The sequence below is a fragment of the Manis pentadactyla genome, chromosome 15 (assembly GCF_030020395.1).
Source record: "Manis pentadactyla isolate mManPen7 chromosome 15, mManPen7.hap1, whole genome shotgun sequence".
Lineage (NCBI taxonomy): Eukaryota > Metazoa > Chordata > Mammalia > Pholidota > Manidae > Manis > Manis pentadactyla.
Genome location: NC_080033.1, coordinates 83,133,012 through 83,156,161, shown reverse-complemented (window position 1 = coordinate 83,156,161; position 23,150 = coordinate 83,133,012). Strand labels below are relative to the sequence as shown.

At 58.2% G+C, this 23,150-nt stretch overlaps 2 protein-coding genes across 2 annotated transcripts; both read right to left on the bottom strand.

Annotated features, from left to right (window-relative positions):
• Positions 1-1,902: 1,902 nt before the first annotated feature.
• On the bottom strand, positions 1,903-19,775 carry DPEP1 (dipeptidase 1). Its single transcript, XM_036924288.2, has 11 exons — positions 19,544-19,775; positions 8,270-8,456; positions 4,319-4,451; positions 3,953-4,085; positions 3,716-3,866; positions 3,508-3,577; positions 3,013-3,189; positions 2,836-2,920; positions 2,683-2,758; positions 2,300-2,435; positions 1,903-2,223 (listed from the first exon to the last, which is right to left on the bottom strand). Exons 2-11 carry the CDS (start codon positions 8,371-8,373, stop codon positions 2,056-2,058), a joined length of 1,233 nt encoding a protein of 410 aa, XP_036780183.2. The 5' UTR covers positions 8,374-8,456; positions 19,544-19,775; the 3' UTR covers positions 1,903-2,055.
• On the bottom strand, positions 8,469-14,322 carry LOC130681030 (uncharacterized). Its single transcript, XM_057493057.1, has 3 exons — positions 14,254-14,322; positions 13,221-13,499; positions 8,469-8,886 (listed from the first exon to the last, which is right to left on the bottom strand). The coding sequence occupies exons 1-3, from the start codon at positions 14,259-14,261 to the stop codon at positions 8,520-8,522; spliced, it is 654 nt and encodes a 217-aa protein (XP_057349040.1). The 5' UTR covers positions 14,262-14,322; the 3' UTR covers positions 8,469-8,519.
• Positions 19,776-23,150: the final 3,375 nt, after the last annotated feature.

Below are 23,150 nucleotides of genomic sequence, written 5' to 3'. Positions count from 1 at the left end.
TGGGTGCCTGGTTTGCTGTTTGATGGCTCACCTGGGACAGGTGGTGGCAGCTGTGCTCCCCCATAAAGTTATATTTTCCTTCTGTTGAAATTCGAAGACTGCAAACATTGTCATGCTTTGTTCTGACCTTCATGTCCACAGTGGACCTTCCTGGTGATGATGTTCACATCATTTTGTTTGCAGTTTTGTTCTAAGGAACAGTCCATCTCTCTACTTATTTATTCCATTGTTTATGTCAACATGCAGCTATACTAGTTTATTCCCTACATGGGGGACCATGTGAGCATGCCCCTCTGTGTACACAAGCCACCTGTGCATATGTGCATACCCCTCTGTACACAGGAAAGCATGTGTGCCCCCTCTGTAGATGGGGAACCACAGCTTCACGCCATGTTTAGTCTGGCCTCCCCCACCATTTGTAATTTTGGAAGTGAAGACCCAGCTGCCCAGCTCCCACACTCACCTCTGCTTGTTTGGTACACGAATGATTTCAGCACTGCTGACCCGGCCTGTGAGGGGCCCCAGACCAAGCAGAGGGCACCCGCTCAGCGTGTCTGTCCTGTCAGGGTCGCTTGTCTGTGCTCATTCTCAGTTGCACCCTCCTGTCTGGTCTTGATTTGGTTTGGGGTGTGAAACGGGACCAAGCCTGCAGTGTCAGCCAGAGTGTGTCCCTGCCCCTTGGCCTAGGCCTGCCCACCTGCTGGTGACCGGTCCCAAGCCTCCAGGTGTCTCCTCCTACCCCCCTACACCCCGGCATGCCTGCGTTTAGATCCTGGGGTGCGCCCTGGTCAGAATGCCGATGTGGCCCTGCCAGGGGCGAGGGGCGGCTCCCTTAGGTCGCTGAGCACCCAGATGCCGCCTGGGGAGTCGGCCCACACCCTGGACGGCTCCGTGTTCGTGTCTGCCTGTGTAGCTGGTCACCAGGATCCCCAGACCCCCCTCAGCTGTTCCTCAGGACAGGCCTTTCTGAGGGTGCAGTGGAGCCAGTTGGGGACTAGCAGGAGGGCTTGATCTGGGACAGCAGAACCTGCAGAACCAGGTACATCCATGGGACACACTTGAGGCTGTGGCTCGTGTGCTTTTACGCGGTTAAGTTGATTTCAGGAAAAGTGCTGAACCTTACTTGTGAGGAAATACTTTCCAGCTGTGAGGGCGTGGCCGCCCACAGGGGCCCTTCCCACCATCTCCACCGGGAAAACCAGCCTTGGCCAGGGTTTGGCCAGCTCGGCAGAAACCCTTAATTTAACATTAAATCAGTCCTGAGTGGTCAGCACACAGATGTCCCTTCTGGTCACTTTAGGTCTGCCTGGGAATGGCCACAGACTGTCTCTGGCTCAAGCAGAGGCCCCTCACTGGCAGCGAGGCCTGGGGGAGCTGGGCAGGCACTGTGGGGGCCACCTGAGCAGAGTTCTGCCAGCGTCAGGCTGAGCCCACCTCCAGCAGAGACGGCACCTGTCTGGAGTGGGTGTGCCTGGGACTGGCCTGGAAAGGACAGTCGGTTGTTGGGGTCCCACTCCGGGTCTGTCACCCACTAGATCATTCATCCCAAGACACACCCGAGGGAGGTGCTGAGTCCCCGCCCCTCTGACAAAGCTCTGCCCCTGTGCAAGGTCCATGTTCTCAGTGTGTGAGAAGACCCTGCTCTAAACCAGCCTGTGTGTGTGTGTGTGTGTGTGTGTGTGTGTGTGTGTGTGTGTGTACACAAGTGCACATGGGTGGGTGGCAGCGGGAGACTGGACTGTGTGTACACTCGGTGGCCGTGCAAAGCCTTTGTTCAGACCTCGAGCCCTTCTGGGGCTTGGGTACGCCTGTGTCTGGACACCCAGCCAGGTGTTTTCACATTTGTACTGGGATGCCCCGGAGCCCCCTCCAGGGCTGGGGTCTGACGGTGTACTCTCGGGCTTAAGGGGCGAATGCCTTTATTGAGGGCCCACGGCACCCCGGCCGAGGGGAGCCCAGGCCTTGCACACAGGTGGTGCATTCCTGGGATCGCTGCCGCTCTGAGGGTCGGTCTTCCAAGCTGCAGGAGCCCGAGGGGTTCTGGCCCCCAGGGAGTCATAGCAGATGCAGACTGAAGAGCAGGGGGGCGAGAGAGGCCAGCAGGGCCCCTGGTTGGCGGTGGAGGCCGGAGGCCTCTGAGTAACCGTACGCAGTCCTGCAGGAAGCCTCCAGCTTGTCCAGTGGGATGAGGTCCTCCCCAGGGGTTTGGGTGCGATCACTCACCTGGGGACAGACAAGGTCAGGCTGCTGCTCGCTGTGGGCCAGGGAGCAGTGGGTGAGCGTAGGGGCCCCTCCTCACCTGCTCCACGGCCTCAAAGACCCTCAGTAAGTTGTCAGCCAGGGCGCCCCTGACCTCTGCCTCCGTCCACCGCCTCCTGAGCAGCTCAGCGACCAGGTCTGGGTACTTGGACACATCCTCAAGCCCCAGTGGGAGCCTGAAACCAGGGCAGAGAACCGGGCCTGCATCCCAGGAGCTGGGGGCCTGAGAGCTGCCTCCCCATATCCCACGGACTTGCCCAACCCATCCTGAGTCCCTGGGGCCCAGTGAGTGGCCTTCAGAGCGAGATGTACTAGGCCGTGCACCTCCTCAGGACACAGGTCCCTTCTCCAGCCCTCATGACACCTTCCTGGGGGAGTTGTGACCCTCCAGTCCATCCGCAGGATATGGGTCTTGCCCTTTACCTTGAAACACCATCAAAGTCTCCACCAAAGCCTACAGCTCCCACTCCTGCCACCTTCTTGATGTGGTCCAGGTGGTCTGCGGGGAACAGTAGGTGTGGGCCCTGCCAGAAGCCCTCCCCCGCTTGACTGCTGTGGCCATCCGTGCCCGCCTACCTGCTACTTGGGACAGGGTGGCTTCCTTTTTGCAGGAAACATAATCATTGTAGAAGTTCACCATCACCAAGCTGCCCGTCTCGTTCTACCCGGGAAACAGGGCAGAGCTGAGGACTTGGGGCACAGCAGGGCACCCTGAGGACCGGGGTGGGGTGACCCTTGCCCATAGCCCCTCACCACCATCTGGAGCACGTCGTCAGGCACGTTGCGCGCATGGCCGCACAGCCTGTGGGCCGAGGAGTGACTGAAGATGACGGGGGCATTGGACAGCTGCAGAGTGGCCTTCATGGTGGCCACGGACACGTGGGCCAAATCGATGATGACGCCCAGCCGATTCATCTCCTTCACCACACTCTGAGGGGAGATGGGGCTCAGGGGACCCAGAGAGCCAGAGCCTCCAGTCCCAGAGGGTCACGACTGGCATGCATGGGTTGGCAATTCCTGCGAGGTCCAGGTATGGGAGGGCCTTTGGGTAAGGGTCCCCGTTCAATGGCAGGAAGGCCGGTGCCCTAGTGACTGGTGCCTTCCGGTTGAATACTCACCCACCCTGGGACGACCCCTCATGGCTCTATGGGTGAGGAAATGGGTTCCAAGAGACAAGAGGCATGTTCTGGGTCACTTACTTGCCCTTTGAGGGGGGGCCGTGGTCCTTGCCACCCCACCTCCACTCACCTGCCCAAAGAGTGACAGGCCTTGGCTCTGGGCCTCGTCGTCTCCCGTGTCTACCAGCCAGTTGTCAGCCCTGGGAGAGCAGAGGGCAGGTGCTCAAGGGGCAGAGTGGCCGTGCTGGCCCACCCACGTCCAGGGCTTCAGGGAGGAAAGGAAGGTGCCAGAGCTGGGCACGCTAGCCTGGTCTCCATCCTGTGACCCTCCCACTTACCAGGGCGTGTTGCAGCTGTGGGTGAGGGTCAGGTACCGCATGCCCAGGTGGTAGAGTGCCCGCAGCACACCCAGGCTGCTGTCTATGGAATGGCCGCCCTCCACTCCCACCAGACTGGCCACTCTCCCCTCCCGGAAGGCCTGTCGGATGCCTGCGGGGAGAGCCCAGCAGAGCAGTGGGCACCTGGGCATCGGGGACAAGGCCGGGGACAAGGCCAGGGGCAGTGCGCAGACCCACCTGTGCTGCTGGTGACGCACACGAAGGTCTCGGGGTACATCTGACACATGCGGTGGATGACGTCGATCTGCTCCAGGGTCCTCTTCACAGCGTCCTTGTTCTGGGTGTCACAGGGTGTGTAGGCCGACCAGAACTGGGGGCCGCGAGGGAGGGGTCAGAACTGAGGCCCCAGGCCCCACCCCCCACATGCATCTGGGCATCTGGCTTCCTCCTCTTGGAAGGCCTCCCTGTGGCCTGGGTGGCTGTTGGAGGCACAAGGGTCCCAGGAGGCACCACCACCAGGCGGCTGCACTTCCGCCGGGACTGCAGGCAGGGAGGAAGTAGATGGCCCCAGTACAGCTGAGTGTGGGGCTGGGCTGGGCGTACCTGGCCCCCCACGAAGCCCGCCCTCAGCTTGGGGATGTTGGTGTGTGTGCGGGACAGGCTCGTCAGGTTGGCCCTCTCGTCCCAAAGCTGGTTGTTGAACATGGTCAGCAGCTGCCAGGGCAGGTCGTTGTGCCTAGAGGGCCAGGAAGGGATGGAGGCTTCTCAGGGTGGACCTGTGGGCCTGGGGCCTCCCGGCCCCCTCCCTGGCACGCTGTCCTCCGCTTCTCACAGGCTCAGGACTACAGAGGGGGCAGACTGCCCCTTACCTGGGCACACCTGAGCCTGGGGGAGCTTCTCAACTGTGTCCCACCCCAGGGAACAGGCCAGGTAACAACTAAGAGCCCAAGGTGGATAGGTCTCCCCTGTAAGGGTCTTCACGGCGGAAGAGGGGAGGTGGGCACTTGCTTTGCCTCACAGCTGTCCCAGGAGTAGACCCAGAAGCTGAAAGGGCTCCTCTGAGCAAGGCTGGGGACCTAAGGGTGGCTGGGGGTGGGGCCCAGCTTGCTGCACCCCTGACAGCTTCACAGGCCAAAGAGGAAGCCCTTTCCCTGCAGGGATGGGTGGGAAGTGGGGGGCATAGCTGGCAACTTGCTCCCCACCCTGTCCTCCTGGGGGAGCAGTGCAGTATTTGGGGGGCCCCCAGCCCTCTACTGCCTCCACCCCTGGGGCAGCCCCCACCATCTCCGAGCATGTCCTTGCGTGTGTGTCAAAGGATCCTGGCCCTCTGAGGTTTCCCCAGGAACCAGTGGGGTGAGCACTTGGGCGGGCAGGCGGGGAGGAGCAGGGAGGGAGAAGGAGGGGAAGCGGGCAACACGCCGTGGGGGCAGGGCTGCCTGAACAGAGCTCAGAGGGAGGCCAGAGGTTGACCCAGGGACAGACTGCTGGGGAGCCCGCCCCCCTAATTTCCAGATGTGGAAGTGCATGGTGCCTGGGAGGATGAGAAACAGGTCCAGCCCAGACCGGCCAGGGGGAGTATGCGCTTTAACCAGCCAGTGCACCATGGGGACATGTAGGGGTGCCGTGGCTGGCCCCCTAAACTGGTGACGGAACTGTGAGGAAGCCTGGAGGGGGCTTCATCCTGGTGCCCTGAGGGCCCACCGCCTTCTCCCTCACCATGACCCCATCTCAGGGTTACTGCTCTATAGCTGGGGTGCAGCCACAGGGCCGCAGGGGCTGCCCTAGCTTTCGAGAGCGCTCCCCACAGGACCAGCACTGGGACCTCACCCCCAAGCAGATCCCATGTCAAAGCCTGGCTCTTGCCTCGGTTTCTCCATCTGTACCCTGGGCACATCTCGTGCGCCCTAGGAGAACAAAGCTGAGACTAATATTACCATTATTTGGGGGCCCTGGGCCCAGGTCCCTGCCCCGGGCTCAGCTTCTCCAAAGCTAGCTGGCCGTGTGGGGAGGAGCTCCCGCTCCAGCTGTGCTTCCTGAGACTCCTGTGCCCTCCCTGGCAGAGCAGGGCACAGGGGTGGGCCAGCTCGCACAGCCGCATTACCCTGCCTCTGAGTGCCCTCTGGGTGGCTGGGCAGGGCCCTGAGGGACTTTACTCCTTGGCTGGGAGGAAGCCCCGGCTTGTCTAGGGAGTCTGGCCCCACCTGGAGGGCGGGGCACTGCTCTCCGCCCTTCACTGGAGTCCCAAGTGGGGGTAGAGGTTGCTTCCACCCTAAGGTCAACACCGTGCTCTGGAGCCTCCCAGACCCACCCTCCCTATCAGTGTGGCCTGGGCAGGTCCTCAGCAGTGGCTCGAGGACCCCGCCTTCCTACCCAGAAGCGGGGAGGTAAGGATTCTGAGCTCTGGAATGTGCTGAGTGACAGCCAGTTGTTGCAGAAAGACTGCTGGTCGCCCCTCAGCCAATCTCCTTTTCCTTGATAACGGAACCACCCCACCACCACCACCACCCCCGCCAACTTCTTAGCATGGCTCTTGGCCGTTTAGAGTGATGATGCTTCCGGCCCCCAGGTGGCCGGGTGTGGCCGTAAGGCTATTCTGCCCCTGACCGGCAGCTGCTGCTCCCCCGCTGCGCTTCCCTCGTTCCTTTCTCATCCCCACAGGCTGGCCTCCAGGCTCGACATCTGGAGCTGGTGCAGCTACTTTAAGCCATGAGGTGATCCTGGGCATGGTGTCCACAACCGAGTCCCCGGCCCTGTGGGCATGGTGCCAGGACCCCCTCTCTTAGCAGCAAGCGTGACTAATACCAACTGCCCATTCTTACTGGTTTGGGTTCTGTCAGCCTGGCTGTAGCTTTCGAGACCCTTGGACACCCTCAGATGCCCAGCTCCCAGCTCCCTGAGACCCCTGAGCCTCCTCGCCCTCACGTGAGCCCCTGGGCAGCCCCGGCACTTGAACTCGGCCCCGCCTCTCTGTGCCCAGTCTCCTGGAGTGCAGGAACAGTTCCACTGGTTCAACCACTGGCATCTTCTGCCTGCCCTTGGGTAGCCGCCTCGGGGGGCCTCACCAAGCCTTGCTCCCCACTGAGTGTGTGTAGGAGCCCCAGCCCCATGGGGACCCTTGGAAGTAGGCGCTGCTCAGAGCAGAGAGGGAAGCCGGGGCCACAGGCCGGGCAGGAGGGGAGGGAGGGATGCCCACAGAGTGCTGACAGCCCCTTCCTCCTCCTCCTGTAGGGCTGCCTCGGTCCCTGATGTTTCTGTGTAACAGGACAGCCCATTTTCTCTGCTTTTCTCACAGAAGTTTTGTCCAATAAAGCCTAGAGGCATCTGCCAATTAGTAATGATTGTAGCATTTATTGAGCACTTACCATGTGCCAGACACACATGGGTGCCCCCTAATGCTGAGCGCCTGAGTGGGCCAGGTGCCACTCTGGGCTGGCAGGCGGGGAACCAAGCATCTGTTCTGAGCTGGTGTGCCTGAGGCTGGGGCAGGAAAGAAAGGGGGAGGCGGAGGGGGAGGGCTGGGCCGCGTGCCTGTGGTGTTTTCCCAGGAGTCAGGGAAGGCCTGGCTGCTAAGGGGCCCTGAGCAAAGCCCTGGAGGAGCTGAGGCAGCCGAGTGGACATGGGGCAGAGTAGGGACAGCGCGAGGCCTTCTGGGGGCACCGAGGAGGATGGGGCAGCAAGGCTGGTGGTCCCTGGGGGCCACTGGGAGGACTCAGGCTCGGACCCTGAGCTCAGAGGGAGCCCTGGTGGGTGGAGGGTTCTGGGCTGGGAGGACAGGAATCCCAGGGGTCCGTCTTGGCTGCGGCTGAGACCAGGCCTGACTGGTGGGAGAGGGGCGGTGAGAGGCTCGCAGGACGGGAGACCCAGCACGGGTGGAGGAGGGGTGAGGATGAACTGGAGGGGCCGGGCCGCCCAGGCTGTCTGGGACATCAGAGGAGACCAGGTGTCACCAGGGTCCGGTCACCAGGGGGCTGTGGGAGCTGTAGGTGCAGACTTGTCAGGGCATTGAGGTGCAATGCCACTGGGCACCACGGTGAGGTCAAGCCGTGCATATAGCACACAGGTGACCTGGGGACCTCACACCCGAGGGGCCACCCTGAAATGGACATGCGGCAGGGAGGGGTGTGAGGAAGGGCCTCAGGGAGCAGGTCAGAAGGGCCGGGAGAGGGGCCTCCTGGGGGCCTGTGCAGATGCCCCCCTCACCTGCAGCTCTAGGGGAGGAAGGAGGCTCCCTTTGGCCACCGAGTTAGTAAGAGACATGACCCTGGCCAGGCCCCAACGTCCCACGCCCAGGACCCAGCCTGGGACCTGAGAGGCAGATGGGGCCAGGCCGAGGGGCGTCCTGGGAGCTGCCAAGGGCCCACCTTGCCACCTGCTTCCTTCCTGTCCTGCTCCCCACAGGCCCTTGGCAGCTGAAGCCTTTGGGGGCCCTAACAGATCCCACGAGGGAACTAGTCCAGCAGAGATGGGCCAGTGCCAGTCTCAGGTCAAAGGAGCCCAGCCTTGCGCCAAGCTCCCCCGCCCAGCCCGCCCCAGCCCTGCCCAGGGGCCACTTACCCATCAATGACAGGTGTGCCCCTCATGATTCTCGCAGCCTCATCCTGGAACTGGTCTGAAGTGCAGACGGCCACTAGGGGCCAGAGCCACCAGCTGCGCCACATGACAGGCCCAGGGCCCTGCTTCTGCGTGTCTGCTGGCCTGGCCGGCTGTGTGCACGAGGAAGCGTGAGCCGGGGGGCGCGGCTCTGTGTGGCAGGAGAGAGAGTAGAAGCCTTTGGTCCAGGTGATCACTGCCAGGAGTGTCCCATTTAAGGCTCCCGGTGTTCAATCAGTAACCAGCATTCCCAGGGAGGGTGGGTACAGAAGGTGCTAGACCCGCGGTCTGGGTGTTGCTGTCGGGCTGAGCAGAGGCATAGTAAGAGGCTGCTGACCCCAGAGAGGGCCCAGAGGCCAGATGAAAGGGTGACAGGCTCAGAGGGGTGGCCCAGGGTGGGTGGGTGGCCAGTGCCGGTAGCTCCCCTGCCTTCACTGCCCCAGGATCTGGGGCCTGTCTGAGATCTGCCAGCAGAAGTAAAGCCCCCAGCAGCACGCTCCCGCAACGTACCTCTTCTGCCTGTAGAAGGTTTTGCAGCGCTCACCAGAGAAGATGGAGTGCAACCCCAAGGGGGTGCCCCACTGAAGGGCCCCCCCCCATAAGATGGCGAACCTCCTGCTTCTCTTCCGGGTCCTTGGTTCCCGCCGGCGCCACCTGAAGCCCAATCACCCCTCGCCCCCCTAATCCCAGCACCCAGCCAATAGCCACCAGCCCCGTAGAAGTAACACCACAATCACCCCATGCCCCTTCCTATATAACCCAGCACCTTCCCTAATAAAGCGGAATTCTCCGGTGAATTGCTGCTGTGTGTCGCTCCTTTCCTTTCATTGGTGCCGAAACCCGGGAGACGGGACACCCCAACTGGGCCCTGTCTCCCCCCAACACCAGCAGCAGCTTGCCCTCGTCCTCTTTTCCGGCGCCGGCTCCTCACACTCACCACTCCTCTCTGGCCTTTGCGTAAGTTTTCCCCCGGAGCGGGCCGCTCTTCCCCGAGCTATCGCAGCGCCATTGACCGTGATCGTCCAGCAAGGCCCTGACACTCGGGGACGAGGGGGGAGCTCTCCCCGTCTCAGGCCTTCACGGCTGCAGCGGACCCCCAGGTCCCCCTCCAACAGCCATACACGAGGCGACTCCTTTGCGGATGAGAACGCTCCCTTCCCCCCTCTTCCTCCTTTTGTTCCTTCCGCCGAAAACTCCTAGTACCAGGTTCCTCGTGACCCCGGCACTCTGCCTTCTTAGAGGAGTCGGGGTGACGACCCACACTTCCTAAGAAACCGACTCGTATACGAGTTTCCGCAGACCCCCAGGGACCATCGGGGACGCCCTTTGTCTCCTTGCCGTCTGCTCCCAGTCCGAGGGTCTCCGTTCGTCTTCCCCTGTTTGTCTCCTTCTCTGTCCTTTGGCCACGGGAGCCCCCTCGTCCCTCCCTGGAAGCTCACCTCTTGAATGCCTGCTCAAGCATCTAGCCCCCCTCTCCCTGACGCCTGATATAAAACCAAAACTTCTCCGTAAATACTGCTCCCAAGATTGGCCGACATGCCCCCTAGACAATAACAACCAACGGCCCGCAGGGGGAGCTCTTGATCCTGACATCACTCGCGATCTCTTTAACTACTGCCAGTGCCTGAAAAAATGGAAGGAGATTCCCTACACCGAAGCTTTCCACCTCCTCCCCCCGCCCCCCAGGTTCTCCCGGCCTGCAAGCCGTCTCCCCCGCAGAGGCCCCCCGCCCACTCCCCTCCCCCTCCTCTCCTACAACAGCCCCTCCCCCTTCCTCCCCCACCATGTCCTCCCCCACCTCACCCCCCTGCAGATCAAGCCTGAGCCCTTCAGCCCCCCTCTAAGTCCCAGGAGCCTCCTCCGTCTTTGCCCCCATCACCTGTTTCTCCCCCACAGACTGAGCCAGAACCCTCCAGTCCCCCACCGCCCTGGGTCTCCGCTCTCGAGATACCTTCACCTGCTGCTTAATAGCGGGTCTGAAAAGGCAGCTCGTAAATAGTCAATTTTCAAAAGCTCCAAGACATAATTCAAAGGAGTGAGGAGACACCCTCCGAGTTCTTAGACAGACTCCCTCAAGCCCCATTAAAGTTACCAGCCTGGACCCAGAAACGCCTGACGGGAGACATGTCCTTATGACATACTTCCTGGCTCAAAGCTACCCCGACATTAAAGCTAAACTCAAAAAGTTAGAACAGGGCCCCGCTACCCACAGACTGAGATCCTAACAGGGGCCTTTAAAGTCTTCCATAACCGGGAGGAGGAGAAAGAACGCCGTAAACAAAAGGCTGATCAGGCCAATTCCCAAATGTTGGCCCAGCTAATAAAACCACAACCTGGGCGCCCCTCTACAAACAAGCCCCCCCCAGGAGCTTGTTTCAAGTGTGGACAAGAGGGACATTGGTCAAGGGCGTGCCCCTCCCCCAGATCTCCTACCACCCCATGCCCCAGATGCCACAAAAAGGGCCACTGGGGTTCTGATTGCCCAGCCACCCAAAGGGGAGGCTGGACGAACAACCCCCATCCTAAGCCCTCCGTAGTGGGGCTGGCAGAAGATTGACGGGGCCCGGGGGCTTCTCGCCCGACCATTTCCATCACCAAACAGGAGCCCAGGGTTACTTTAATAGTAGACGGTCGCCCCATCTCCTTCCTCCTAGATACAGGAGCCACCTTCTCAGTCTTGCGAGAATACCGGGGCCCTACCACGCCTGCCATTACTCCTATAGTCGGGGTAGGAGGTAAACAGATTTTCCCATTAAAACCCCCCCCCTTTTATGCACAATCCAGGACAATCCCATACCTTTCTCCCACTCCTTCCTGGTTATGCCCCAGTGTCCCATCCCTTTACTAGGATGAGACATCCTTTCTCTCCTCCATGTTTCCATAACTATATCCACTCCCACAGCCCCCAGTACCCCCTTTCTGATGGCCCTCATAGCCGACGACCCCCCTCTACCCAATGAAGCTCCAGTTCCGCCCTCATACACCCTGCAAATCCCAAAGTTTGGGACATTACAAGCCCCTCCGTGGCTCTATGTCCTCCTGCCTCTATCAAATTACGTGACCCCTCTCAGTATATCTGTCAGGCCCAATACCCCCTAACCACTTCAGCCCTCATAGGCCTCCAACCCATCATTCAAGATCTTTTAAACAAAAATTACCTCAGACCCACTCACTCCCCGTTTAATACCCCCATATTAGCTGTTAAAAAAACCAACGGATCTTTCCGCCTAGTCCAAGATCTTCGCCTCATCAACATGGCCGTCGTCCCTATCCATCCCTTAGTCCCAAATCCATACACCCTTTTATTGCAGATCCCTGCCTCGGCCTCCCACTTCTCAGTCCTAGATCTCAAGGACGCATTTTTTTCTATCCCTCTGGACCCCTCCTCCCAAGATTTTTTACAGAAAACGGCTCCTCTCTGACCTGCCCATTCCCAAAACCAAGACAAATCCTTTCCTTTCTAGGCCTGGCTGGGTATTTTAGAGCGTGGATCCCTAACTTCTCCCTGTTGGCAAGACCCCTATACGACCTCAGCAAGGGCCCCCCTGAAGAACCATTATCCTCCTCACCCCGACACTCCTTCATTAAGCTCTGTCGAGCCCTTATGGAAGCCCCTTACCATTCTGTCCCCACATCACCTAAAGGATCTCTTAACCTACAAAAGTTTACAGACTCTCCCTCCCTCCAGACTCCTGACCTTACTGTCCTCTTTCCTCCAAAATCCTGTTCACCCCCTTTGCCATCCATACCCGAATCATGACTTTTTCCTCCTTTACTGCCCCCTCGTTCTCTTGCTTTTTTTCCTCATTCCTATTGTCTTCCCCCCCACCCCAGCCTCCTTTGTATGGCGATTCAAAGTCAGACAGACTTACACACAGCATCAAACAAAAGGTACTGCCCTCACTGCCACATCAGACTGCCCTCTGAAAGGCTGCTCCGAGCCTTTACACCTCCACTTTCCTCCCTCCACCGAAGTGCTCACTAGCAGCTGCCTTTATTCTCCCTCCCTCTGCTTCCTCTATGACCAAAAACAAGCCTATTGCAGGCGATGGCCAGACACCTACGGGGATGTCCCTACTGGTCTTGCGCCATTCACTACATGGGTAACTCCCGGTACCCACAGTGTCACTCCTCCAACCCATTCTCTTCAATACTAACAAACCCCTTCCTCACCCGGCTGTGGCCCATTGCAGGCCCTATAATAATCATTCTCCTCGCCTGTCTCTTCTTGCCTTGTAAAGTTTATCAAATCTCAAGTTGGTAAAATCTCTAATCAAACTTTCAACCAGCTTTTACTCAGGAACTACCAGCTTTTAGCCACAGAAGATCCCTCACCCTCATGTGACCTCCCCACCACACGCTGAGGTGGACCCCTCTCTCCGCTGGAAACTGTTCCTGGAAACAATGGCTGCAGACGCCTGGCTTCTGGCACCCGTATCCTCTTGGCACCATTGGAATCAACAAGTCCTCGACCTATGGTTACAGGGAACCTTCATTGATTTCCAACCTAAGGAAATCCACATCTACTCGTCCTTACTGTGGGGAGTCCTATCAACCCTTTCCTCCCAGTCCTCAAGCCCTCACTCCCTTCTCCGCCCCTGTTCAGCAGGAAGCAGTCAGAGAGAAAGCAACGTCCACAACCCCATAGAGGAGAAAGGGGGGAATGAAGGGCCCCCACCCATAAGATGGCAAACCTCCTGCTTCTCTTCCGGGTCCTTGGTTCCCGCCGGCCCCACCTGAAGCCCAATCACCCCTCGCCCCCCTAATCCCAGCACCTAGCCAATAGCCACCAGCCACACAGAAGTAACACCACAATCACTCCATGCCCCTTCCTATATAACCCAGCACCTTTCCCTAATAAAGTGGAATTCTCCAGTGAATTGCTGCTGTGTGTCACTCCTTTCCTTTCACCCACCTGCAGCCCTGGTTCCTGGCCTGCAGCCCCTTCGCATCACAGTGACACACACCCTGCAGGCTTCTGATGGAGCAGGTTGGACTTTGGGGTTTGGGGCAGGAGCCTGAGTGCCATGCTTCCTTAGAGCTGGGCTCTTTGCCAGCTTTGCTGAACACAAGTCTCCTGAGAGTTTCCAAGAACTGACCAGGTACCAGGACCAGTGGATTCTGATCCCAGGGCTGGGTCAGCTTCCAGGGCTCCAGCGAGCAGCCAGACAGGACCAGACCTGGGCCAGGCCCGCTGGGAAGGAGGCAGGAAGAGGGGTGGGCGAGCTGGGCAGGTCCTGGAGGGGCAGCTGAATGGTCTTGCTGGGACAGGTGGGCCCTCTGACACCTCTGCCCCTGGAGAGCGTCAGACCAGCTGCAAAACTGCCCGTGGAACCCCGTTCACAGGTAGGTGTCCTCCCTGCACCCTCACCCCCATCAGGGACTAGCCCAGTCCCTTCCTCCAGCCTAAGTCCCAGCCCCTGGCCTGCCACTATTAGCTGAGTCCTGGGGCCCGGGCCTCTGCACCCAGACCCCACCGAGGACTTTTCTCCCAGCCCCATGTCCCTTGGCCAGGAGTCCCCAACCCTGCAGGGGTGTCCTTGATGCCAGGCCATTGGGTAAGACCTCATCTGTGCACAAGAGGCCCCCTGGTGGACTGGGATTGGTCCCAGGCCGGCCTGGACATGGCACGTCCACACCAGGCCGCCCACCTGGCTGGAGGCAGGGGTCTACACCGGGGAGACATGTGCCACTGTGCACCCTGCCCTCCTGCACTGCCCTCCACGCACCCTTGGCCTGCCTCGCCAGTTGCACAACCGCAGATGGAGGACACGCGTTTCCAGGAGGGCCAGTTCCTCCAGGACTGCTCCTGGTAGTGCCCTGCTCTGCTTACAGCATCCGCCCAGCCCATGCTATTCTGTTTATTTTCAACTTGTTTCTATCCTTTTTGTTTCAGTGTTGTGTTTTCTTGACAGAGCATGTAATTGTGATTTATTTCTTAAGCTCACCGGAGCATCTTTGTCTGATCGTTTAGGGCAGGGTGACGGTACCACGGGGCCCTGCTCTGGGCTTGTCTCAGGTCACTCCAAGTCCCCGGCTTCACAGCTAGTGTCCTTCTGTGTATCTCTGCTTTGCTGGCATTTCCCCTCGTATTTCTAAGGGTTGTCGCGAATCTGTGCTTCCCTTTCGACACACAGAGCCCAGCATTCATTCAATGACGTCACTGCCTGTTTTCCTAGATTGTTTCTCTTTATTTTTCCTGTCTTGAGAAGTTTATTCTGATGCACTTCTCACTTGTCTGCAGTACTTCCTTGACGTTTCCCGGGCAGGCAGCATGCTAGCCCGCGGGAATGCCCCTGGACGCCCTCGGCAGCCTCCAGCACGCTGGCCTGATGCCCTGTTTTAAGTGCGTGCCTCCCACTGTGGCCCCTTGTCCTCCCAAGACAAGTCCACACATTTGTCTTTTGAAACCCACCTGACACTTGATTTGACCTCTCCATTTCCAAATTCAGAATTCATTTGCTTTAGTTGTTCAAAATATTTTAAATCCTCTGCCCATTCCTTTGTAATACTTCGTAATAATTTGTAAAGAATTAGTTTGCAAGCCCAAAAGAAGAGCCCTCAGCCCGGAGTGCAGGGTGGCAGATATACCCTTCCCGGCTTCCTGAGGGTCTCCATCATGCCCCATGGTCCCCCCACAGCCCCCCCGTTGGAACCGCCCGCTGGCCTTGGTCCCCTGACGGGTCTTCTGCTCCCCTGAGCTCTCCTGTGGGCTCACAGTCCTACCCTTGACCTTCAGGCAGCGCAGGGCTGGGTGGGGTGCCCTCCCTCAGGTGCTAATTTCAAGGTGGGGGGTTCACCAAAACCTCACTGAGATAATTTTTAACGCACTATCTTAAGCAAAAATCTGCAAAAAAAAAAAAGTCCATGACAAACAAAATAAAAATGTTCAAGTAAAGATAGGGCGTGTATCCTGACTTCTCTTTGGAAAAGGAGCCCAGCTCCACACGGTCCTCCAGGCACTGGTCTCACCCCGACACTCACATTTTCCCTAACTTGGGTGCAGGGGGGCCGGCAAGCTGACAGAGGACGGTGTTCCCAGGGCCGGCTGGGGGCCCGCTTCCTCAGGTGCTACTTGAGGGTCCTCGAGGAGAGAGCCAAGACCAGGCGGCACGCCACATGGGGGCCTGGCGCACCCTTGTCCGCACAGTCGAGTTCCCAGGCCCGGACAGCAAGCAGCCTACGGTCCACGCCAGAAGCAGCCCTGTGTGGAGACCCCCCAACCAGTCCCATTCTCTGTGGGGTGGTGAGGCGGTAGGGCTGAGTGGGCTTGGGGCCAGCCTGCGTGTGAGAGGCTGCCGGGCCTCAGCCTCAGCATCTCTGGAAACTGAAGGTGTCGGGCAGCCCCACGGGGAGTGCTTCGTCCAGACCCGTGCACCCGGCCGCCGTCAGCAGCCCTGGAACCTGCCCACTGCAAGTCCCTTCCGCCGGGACTGTGGTCACATTTTCCACAGCCTTCCAAGCCTGAGCCTCGTGCCTCACGCGGCTCAGACCCTACAGCCTCCTCTCCGGTGTCCTCCGTCTGCTGTGTGTTCCATTTCCTCAGAGCTGGACCTCGGCTCCCTCCCCGCAGCGGGTGTGAGGGAAATAAACTCTGAGTCCCTGAGTGTCCACTCATGTCTCCGTTCTGCCCTCATAACCGACCCCACTGCCCCGGACACGCACTTGAGGGTCATAAAGCACTTCCCTGAGGATTCCCGCGTGACCCCTCGGAGCCGCCCCTGTGCTCAGGGCTGCCGTCTCTCTGCGACGGGCCTCAGTCTGAGGCTCTGCGTTCCGCTCAGGGGGCTCAGCGTTCAGGTTCGCGGGCAGAAGTGTCTCCCTGCCTTCGGTCCAGGGCTGTGTTCCGGGCCCCCGCCCGCCTGCTCTGTCCGCTCTTCCCGGCGCCTGCTCTTAATCAGATGCCGGACCCGCCTGGCTTCATCCTTTTTGTCTCCCAGGTCTTTCTCTTTAGGTTTTCTATGTGTTTATTCTGTGTGCTAGGTTTCCTAAATTTTTACTTCCAGTATGTTTATTTGATGTTTTCCGTCAGGAATTATATATTTAATCTCCCAGGAGTGGTTTCTCATGTTTTCCGTAGTGATTGCCCCCGGCACCCTGTCTTGGCATAGAACTGGTATTGTCTGATACCAGTTAGAGGATTTGCTGTCCTGTTTACCGGACGATATTCTCTTCCCTCCGGACTCACTTTTCCCATCCTCTGCTGCGTCCTCAGGCTTCCTTGGAGCAGCGGGTGGCCTCCACCAGCTCACGTTTAATGGTCAAGCAGCAGGCCAAGGGAGCAAGGGGTGGGGGCTCAGTGCCCGACCTCAACATGAGCACTTTTAATAGCAACTCTGAACCCATAAGAAATATTTCCCAGGGACCCTGCTGTCCTTCATCTGGCTGTGGCCCCCAGGCTCATGCGTTCCTGAGTGGGCAGTGGCCGTGAACTCTGCCTCCAGCTCCCACAAAGCCCCATTTCGTCCATCTTTCTGACTCCCAGCATCTCGCCTGCAGTGTTTGAGCTGAGCCCGTCTGGTTTCTACTCCCTAAATATTCCCAGTGGGGCTCGTTCTCTGTTTCACGGCCACTCTTCCTGTGTGACACCTCATTCCCAGGAACTGCTGGTGGGAGCTGCCCCTGCGTTGGGGGTGTCCTGGATTCCTCACCTGATGGGCAGGGTGGGAAGTGCCCGTGCCCGTCCGACCTTCTCACCTTGTCGTGCGGCAGCTGTAGCCCTGCTGGGAGCTCTCCTCCACTTGCTCTGGCTGCTGGTGCATGGCGCAGCCCCGTGGCACACTTTGGAACCAGACTGCCTTGGGCTCTGACTCCTGGCTATGGCAGAGGGCATTTCCCAGATGGCTGCATCCCACAGGCTCCCCTTTCAGGGAGGGTTCAGTAGCCTGGGGAGTGCCTCCTAGCGGGCAGCGGGCATGGGGCTGCCATGCTCCTTCCTGACTCGGCCTCCCCGAGCGCCCCTCTGGGAAGTGGTCGGAGCTGCTCTCGGCTGCAGCCTGGCTCTGCCCTAGCAGACAGCCCGACACGGCCCGCAGGGGAGCCCAGCCCCATCTCTGGGCCTCCCAGTGGAGGTGCTCATGCTGTGGGCCAAAGACCAGCTGGCCCCACCGGACCCTGGTGAGGGTTTCCCAGCCCAAAGGAAACACGAGTGGTAACTGACGATCACTGTGAGCCTGCTGCTGACTCTGCAGCAACAGAGAACTGAGGTATGGGGCGGGTGGCCCTGGCCTCAGGGAGTGTGAGGCAGCTCCCCTGCCGCCTCCGGGAGCTCCTTCCGGGACCATTGCCTTCTCTGCGCCTCACAGTTGTTTCCTTTCAGTAAAGAAACTTCTTGTGGCTGACTCACATCTCGGTCTCACACAGATGCCGGGAGCCTCCCACAGGTTTGTGGGGGGGTCCTCCACCAAGAGGATGTAAGCCGATGGACAAACGCTTTTCCCAGCTGGTCCCTGGGAGGATGTCCTCCGATCACTCAATGATGCCCTTCTCAGACTTTCTTTATTCCCAGCCCTGTAGTCACTTCCCAAAGATGCTCTCTGCACTCAACCCTTGCCTCAAGCTCTGCTCTCAGAGGAGCCACTTAATAGTTTGCCTTAAATTGTATCCTTTTTATTTAAATAAGGAGAATAGTATTAGTTAGAAAATTAGCATCATTTGCCATAAACAAATGGAGCACAGTGAAAATACACAAAAACTAAACAGTGCTGTTAAATCTCTACCAGAGCTGCAGAGAGGCAGCTGTGAAGAGTCAAAGCAAATTGCTCTCCCTGTCCAGGGAACAGCTAAGGCCCAGCTGGATGACAGAACCTTCTTAAAAATCTGATGACACGCAGGCCAGAGGGTCACCAGCAGGCCTGGAATCCTCAGGTCCCATCATGGAAGCCCCAGGGAATAAATTTTCAGCTACAGTTCACCAAGGTTTATTCTACCAAAACTGCATTGTGACCTCGGGTGCAAAGAGGCCCCTCCCACCAGGACTTCAGCTGCACTCAAGCTCATGTAGGCTGGGCCAACAGCAGGTGAGGGGCACTGGAGACCTAGCCTGGAGACTGTCCACAGCAGCATGGAGCTCCAAAAGGCAACACCCAGCGTCCTTCACAAACACACATGCTATGGTGTGTGAGATATGCACACAGTTAACCACACGTCTACCTGGGCCACAGGAGCATATGCAGAAACACCCCCCACATGCACACAGGAAAGACAGGCTGACATACCCCACATACGTGTGCATGGTCACACAGACGCACACACAGCTCATATGCACGCAAGTGCGCCCATTCCCCATCCGCACCACCATGGCGGACTCCATCCACATGCATGTCTAGATGTTGCCCCATCTGCACAAGTAGACACATGTAGGCACACCTACCCATGGCCCACACACTTACACATACATGCACACAAACCTCACAAAAGAGAATACTTGCACACATCCCACACCTGCCTGTGCAGACAAGCGTACATGCTCAGAAGCACACATGAGTGCTTTTCACATATGAGGGCCATACACTCAGACACCCAGATGTGTGCCTAGAGATACACAAACATAAGCACATAGACATGACTACATGCACACCCATCCAAGTGTGTCTGCCCATGTACACAAAGCACAAGCGTACACACCCCATCACAGGCACACTCAGCACAGGGTGGGGACCTTGTTCCTGTGTCATTGTGCCCACCTGGTCCTCAGGGCCCACCTCGGTGCCCGTAGCTCTGCCCTCAGCCCCTGAGACCCCCCCAATAGCCAGCAGGCAGGGGGGTCACTGGGAGGGTGGGGGAGGAGGGAGCCAGGCATGGCACTGCGTCTCAGGAAGGCGCAGGGCCCACAGGTGCCCGCAGCTGTCCTCCCAGGCCCCTGAGGCCTCAGGACCCTCCACTGTTACACCCAGCGTGAGGCCACCACCCTGCCCTCTGCCCTCCAGAAGGCTTGCTCCCCAGGGTCCTCATGGGCAACACCTCTGTCCACCCGGGCCCCCCACTCTCCCCTGGATGACTGCACGGCCCTGCCAGCTGGGCCACCGCTCTGGGCCCCGTGGCCTGCCCGCACACGACATCAGGAGTCATCCCCCAGGGACCCCCAGAGACTCTGCTGAGGCCCCGTCCCCACCCTCTCCACCCCAGAGGAGACCCTCTGCCCCCTCTGCACGGCGCTGATGCCCTCTTTTCATCTTGCCCTCCACCCACCACCTGAGAAGCCCTGAACCCAGCCAGCCAGGCCCACCGTGTGCTCACCTGCCTAGTACTGATGAACTTGTCTGTCTGCCCCAGGTCAAGCTCGGTGGCCTCACTGGGCATACAGTGGTGCCCACCTATGGGTGCACTAGTGGGCGCTCCCCATTAGGGGGCTTTCCAGCGGTGAGAGGAGTCGGGGAGCCCAAGACGCCCTGAGCAGGAGGCCAGTCCCGCCTCGTCTGGAGGCCTGCAGGGTTGTCTCCGTTTCTCTCACTTTCCATCCCTCCCCTGAACTCTCCAACCAGCTTCCCTCTCACAAAAAAAGCCACCTCTTAAAAACACTCCCCCAGGGCCCTTAGCGATGCGCTGAGGGAGTGTTAATGCCTCACACATGGCAGCTGGCTGTCGCTCTGCAGACCACAGGCCACGTTGTGGGGCCTGCGCGCACTTGTGGTCCCACAGCTGGGCCTAGGTGGGGCCTGTGCTGGGCAACAGGCAGTCGGGGGTCCCCCGGACAGTGCATGGGGGCTACCTCGGGCAGGGTGTTGGCATTGGTGGGAGGGTGGAGTGACGAGATGAGGAGGAAATCAGCGTGGGGCTCGTGGGGGCGTCTGCGCCCCTCCCACCGAGCCCACAGCCTCAGGCAGCTGTCAGCCTGTCACCTGAGGACCCAGGGTTCCCCCACACATGGTTTCTCTCAGTCTCCGTCCAACACCCTGCTTCCCTGGGGTGCACAGTGACCTGGGTCCAGGGGTGGGGTGTGCTCGCTCCCCATCTAGGAGTGGGTCGGCCCTAGCCTGGCTCAGAGGCTGGGACCCCTGGTCTCCACATGTGTAATGGGCAGGGGGTGTGGCCCCCCCACATTCCCAGCTACATGAGCAGCAAAAGCCATATCAGATCGGAATGTCCTCTGGCACAGCTACAGGAGCTTTCGAAATCAGGGGAAGTTCTGCCTGGGGTCCCGGCCTGGTCGGGGGCAGGCCTCCACCAACTGGTTTCAAAGTTCTGAGGCCGGGGGGAGCGCAGAGTGGGGCGCAGTCCCGCTGTGGGACCCTGCACTCCAGCCTGAGCCACAGTCACTGGATTTTGAGCAGGGGCAGCCCCTAGTTCGTGAGGGGTTCAAATACCCGTGCTGGGGCTCGGCAGGGGCTTTCCCACCTCAGAGCTCACAGAGGACCTGGGGTGAGCAGGGGCTTTGGCAGAAGTAGGAACTCTGTGTGCCCCACATAGAGGAGAGGCAGGCCTGGGGCCTCCTGCGCCGTGTCCCTGCTCCCAAGGAGGGCAAAGGGGGGACTGTGTGTCCTGTGGACATCCTAGACCAGGGCTAGGAGAGGCAGCCAGCCCTTCGCTGGAGGGCAACCCCTGTCCCACATTCAGGGCAGCGCCGCTGTGGGGGCACAAAGATGGGTGGGCACCACTCCCCCCTGGGCCTGCCCACACCCGGCAGCTCCCAGGAAGGCATCCCCCAGCAGGACCCTCCCTTAGGGACCGGCAGGTGGCTGGGGCTAGTGGCCTTTGGGAGAAGGACCAGGGGTGGGGGAGAGAGGTTTCTACTGGGTTTTTTTGTCCAGTTAACTTAGTGACTCATCAGTTATACATGTTACTAAATGGTCGCCATGGCGAGTGTGGCCACCATCTGCCAGCATACAAAGATATCAGTGTTGTACCATCCCCAGGCTGTACTTCCATTCCTGTGACTACACTGTTTTATAATCTAAAGTTGATACCTCTTTATCCCCTTCACCTTTTCACCCATCACCCCACCCAGGGTAACCAACCTTCCATTCTTTGTGTCTATGAGTCTATTTCTGTTTTGTTTGTTTCGTTTTTCAGATTCCACATATAACTGGAACCTTATGGTATTTGTCTTTTTCCATCTGGCTTATTTTACTCAGCACAATGCCTTCTAGGTCTGTCCATGTCGCAAATGGCAAGATTTCCTTTTTATTTATGACTCAGTAATATTCCACTGTGTATATATACCACATGTTTATACATTCACCTACTGACGGACACTTCGGTTGCTTCCATATCCTGGCTATTGTAAATAATGCCTCTATAAAGATGGGGGTGCATGTATCTTTCAGAAGTAACAACTTTTTTTCTTCAGGTAGATGCCCAGAAGTGGAATTACTGGATTGTATGGTATTTCTATTTTCAGTTTTTTGAGAAACCTCCATACTGCTTTCCACAGTGGCTCCACCCATGTGCAGTCCCACCAGCAGTGCACGAGGCCCCTCCTTCTCCACATCCTTGCCAACACTTGTTATTTCTTGCCTTGTTGACATTAGCCCGTCTGACTGGTGGGAGGTGCCTGGGGTGCGGTTTTGGTTTGCGTTTCCCTGATGATTAGTGATGTTGGGCATCTTCTCATGTGTCCAGTGACCATGTGTATGTCTTCTTTGGAAAAATGTTCAGGTCCTCTGCCCATTTTTTAATTGGATTATTTGTTTTTGGTGCTGAGTTGTGAGGAATGAGGAAGTTTGTTAGTTTGATGTAGTCCCACTTGTTTATTTTTGCTTTTGGGTTCCTTATCTGAGGGAACATATCCAGAAAAAAATTACTAAGGCTGATGTTCAAAAGTTTACTGCCTGTGTTTTCTTCTAGGAGTTTTATAGTTCCAGGTCTTATATTTAGGTCTTTAATCCATTTTGAACTTATTTTTCTGTAAGGTGTAAGATGGGTCCAGTTTCATTCTTTTGCATGTAGCTGTCCAGTTTTCCCAGCACCATTTATTGAAGAGACTGTCTTTTCCCCATTGTATGTTCTTGCCTCTGGCACATGTTAATTGACCATATATGTGTGGGTTTGTATCTGGGCTCTCTGTTCTGCCCCGTTGATCTGTGGGTCTGATTTTGTGCCAGTACCATACTGTTTGGATCACTGTAGCTTTGTAGTACAGTTTGAAACCAGGGAGCGTGATGCCCCAGCTTTGTTCTTTCTCAAGATTGCTTTGACTATTTGGGATCTTTGGTGGTTCCACATAAATCTTAGGATTAGTTGCTTTTCTGTGAAGAATGCCTTCGGTATTTTGAGGGATTGTGCTATAAATTTCTACTTTCAAGCTATTACTTTTTGTACCATTTGAAATTGTTAGTATTTCATTAATCAGAAAATCAAACTAATTAAAACAGAAAGAGGTCCCCCAGCATTCAAGTAGGCCTTCCCCCTCTGCACACTGCGGATTCTCAGCACCCTCGGGGCCCCCATCCCAGCCCTGAGCACCCCCATGGCAAGGGTGTGGGGGAGCTCGCCCTACACTGCTGGCTGCTTCGCGCCCCACGCTGGGGTCGGCCTCCCAGCAGGAGATTGGACAGGGGACACAAGGCAGGGGGATACAGACAGGGGGCACGAGGCGCCTCCCCCTTGCTTTCACATTCGTGGCCCTGGGGGACGTGTTTGTCTTCCTAAGTCCCCAAAGAGAAAACATCTCAGGTTGGGTTGAGGGAGCAGGACTGTCCAGATGGGTGAAGTCCATCAGGGCGACCCCACGAAGCGATCCTCCAGTGGGTGGGGCGCACAGCCCCCCAGTGTCCGGTCCCCTCGGTGAGGCTTTTGGAGGGAGGCCAGGGCCCGAGGACTCGACCTCCCCGGCTGCTGGCTTCCCCTTTCTCGGGCTGAGGGACCCTGGGTCCCCCGAACACAGTGGCACATTCCCCCTCACGGA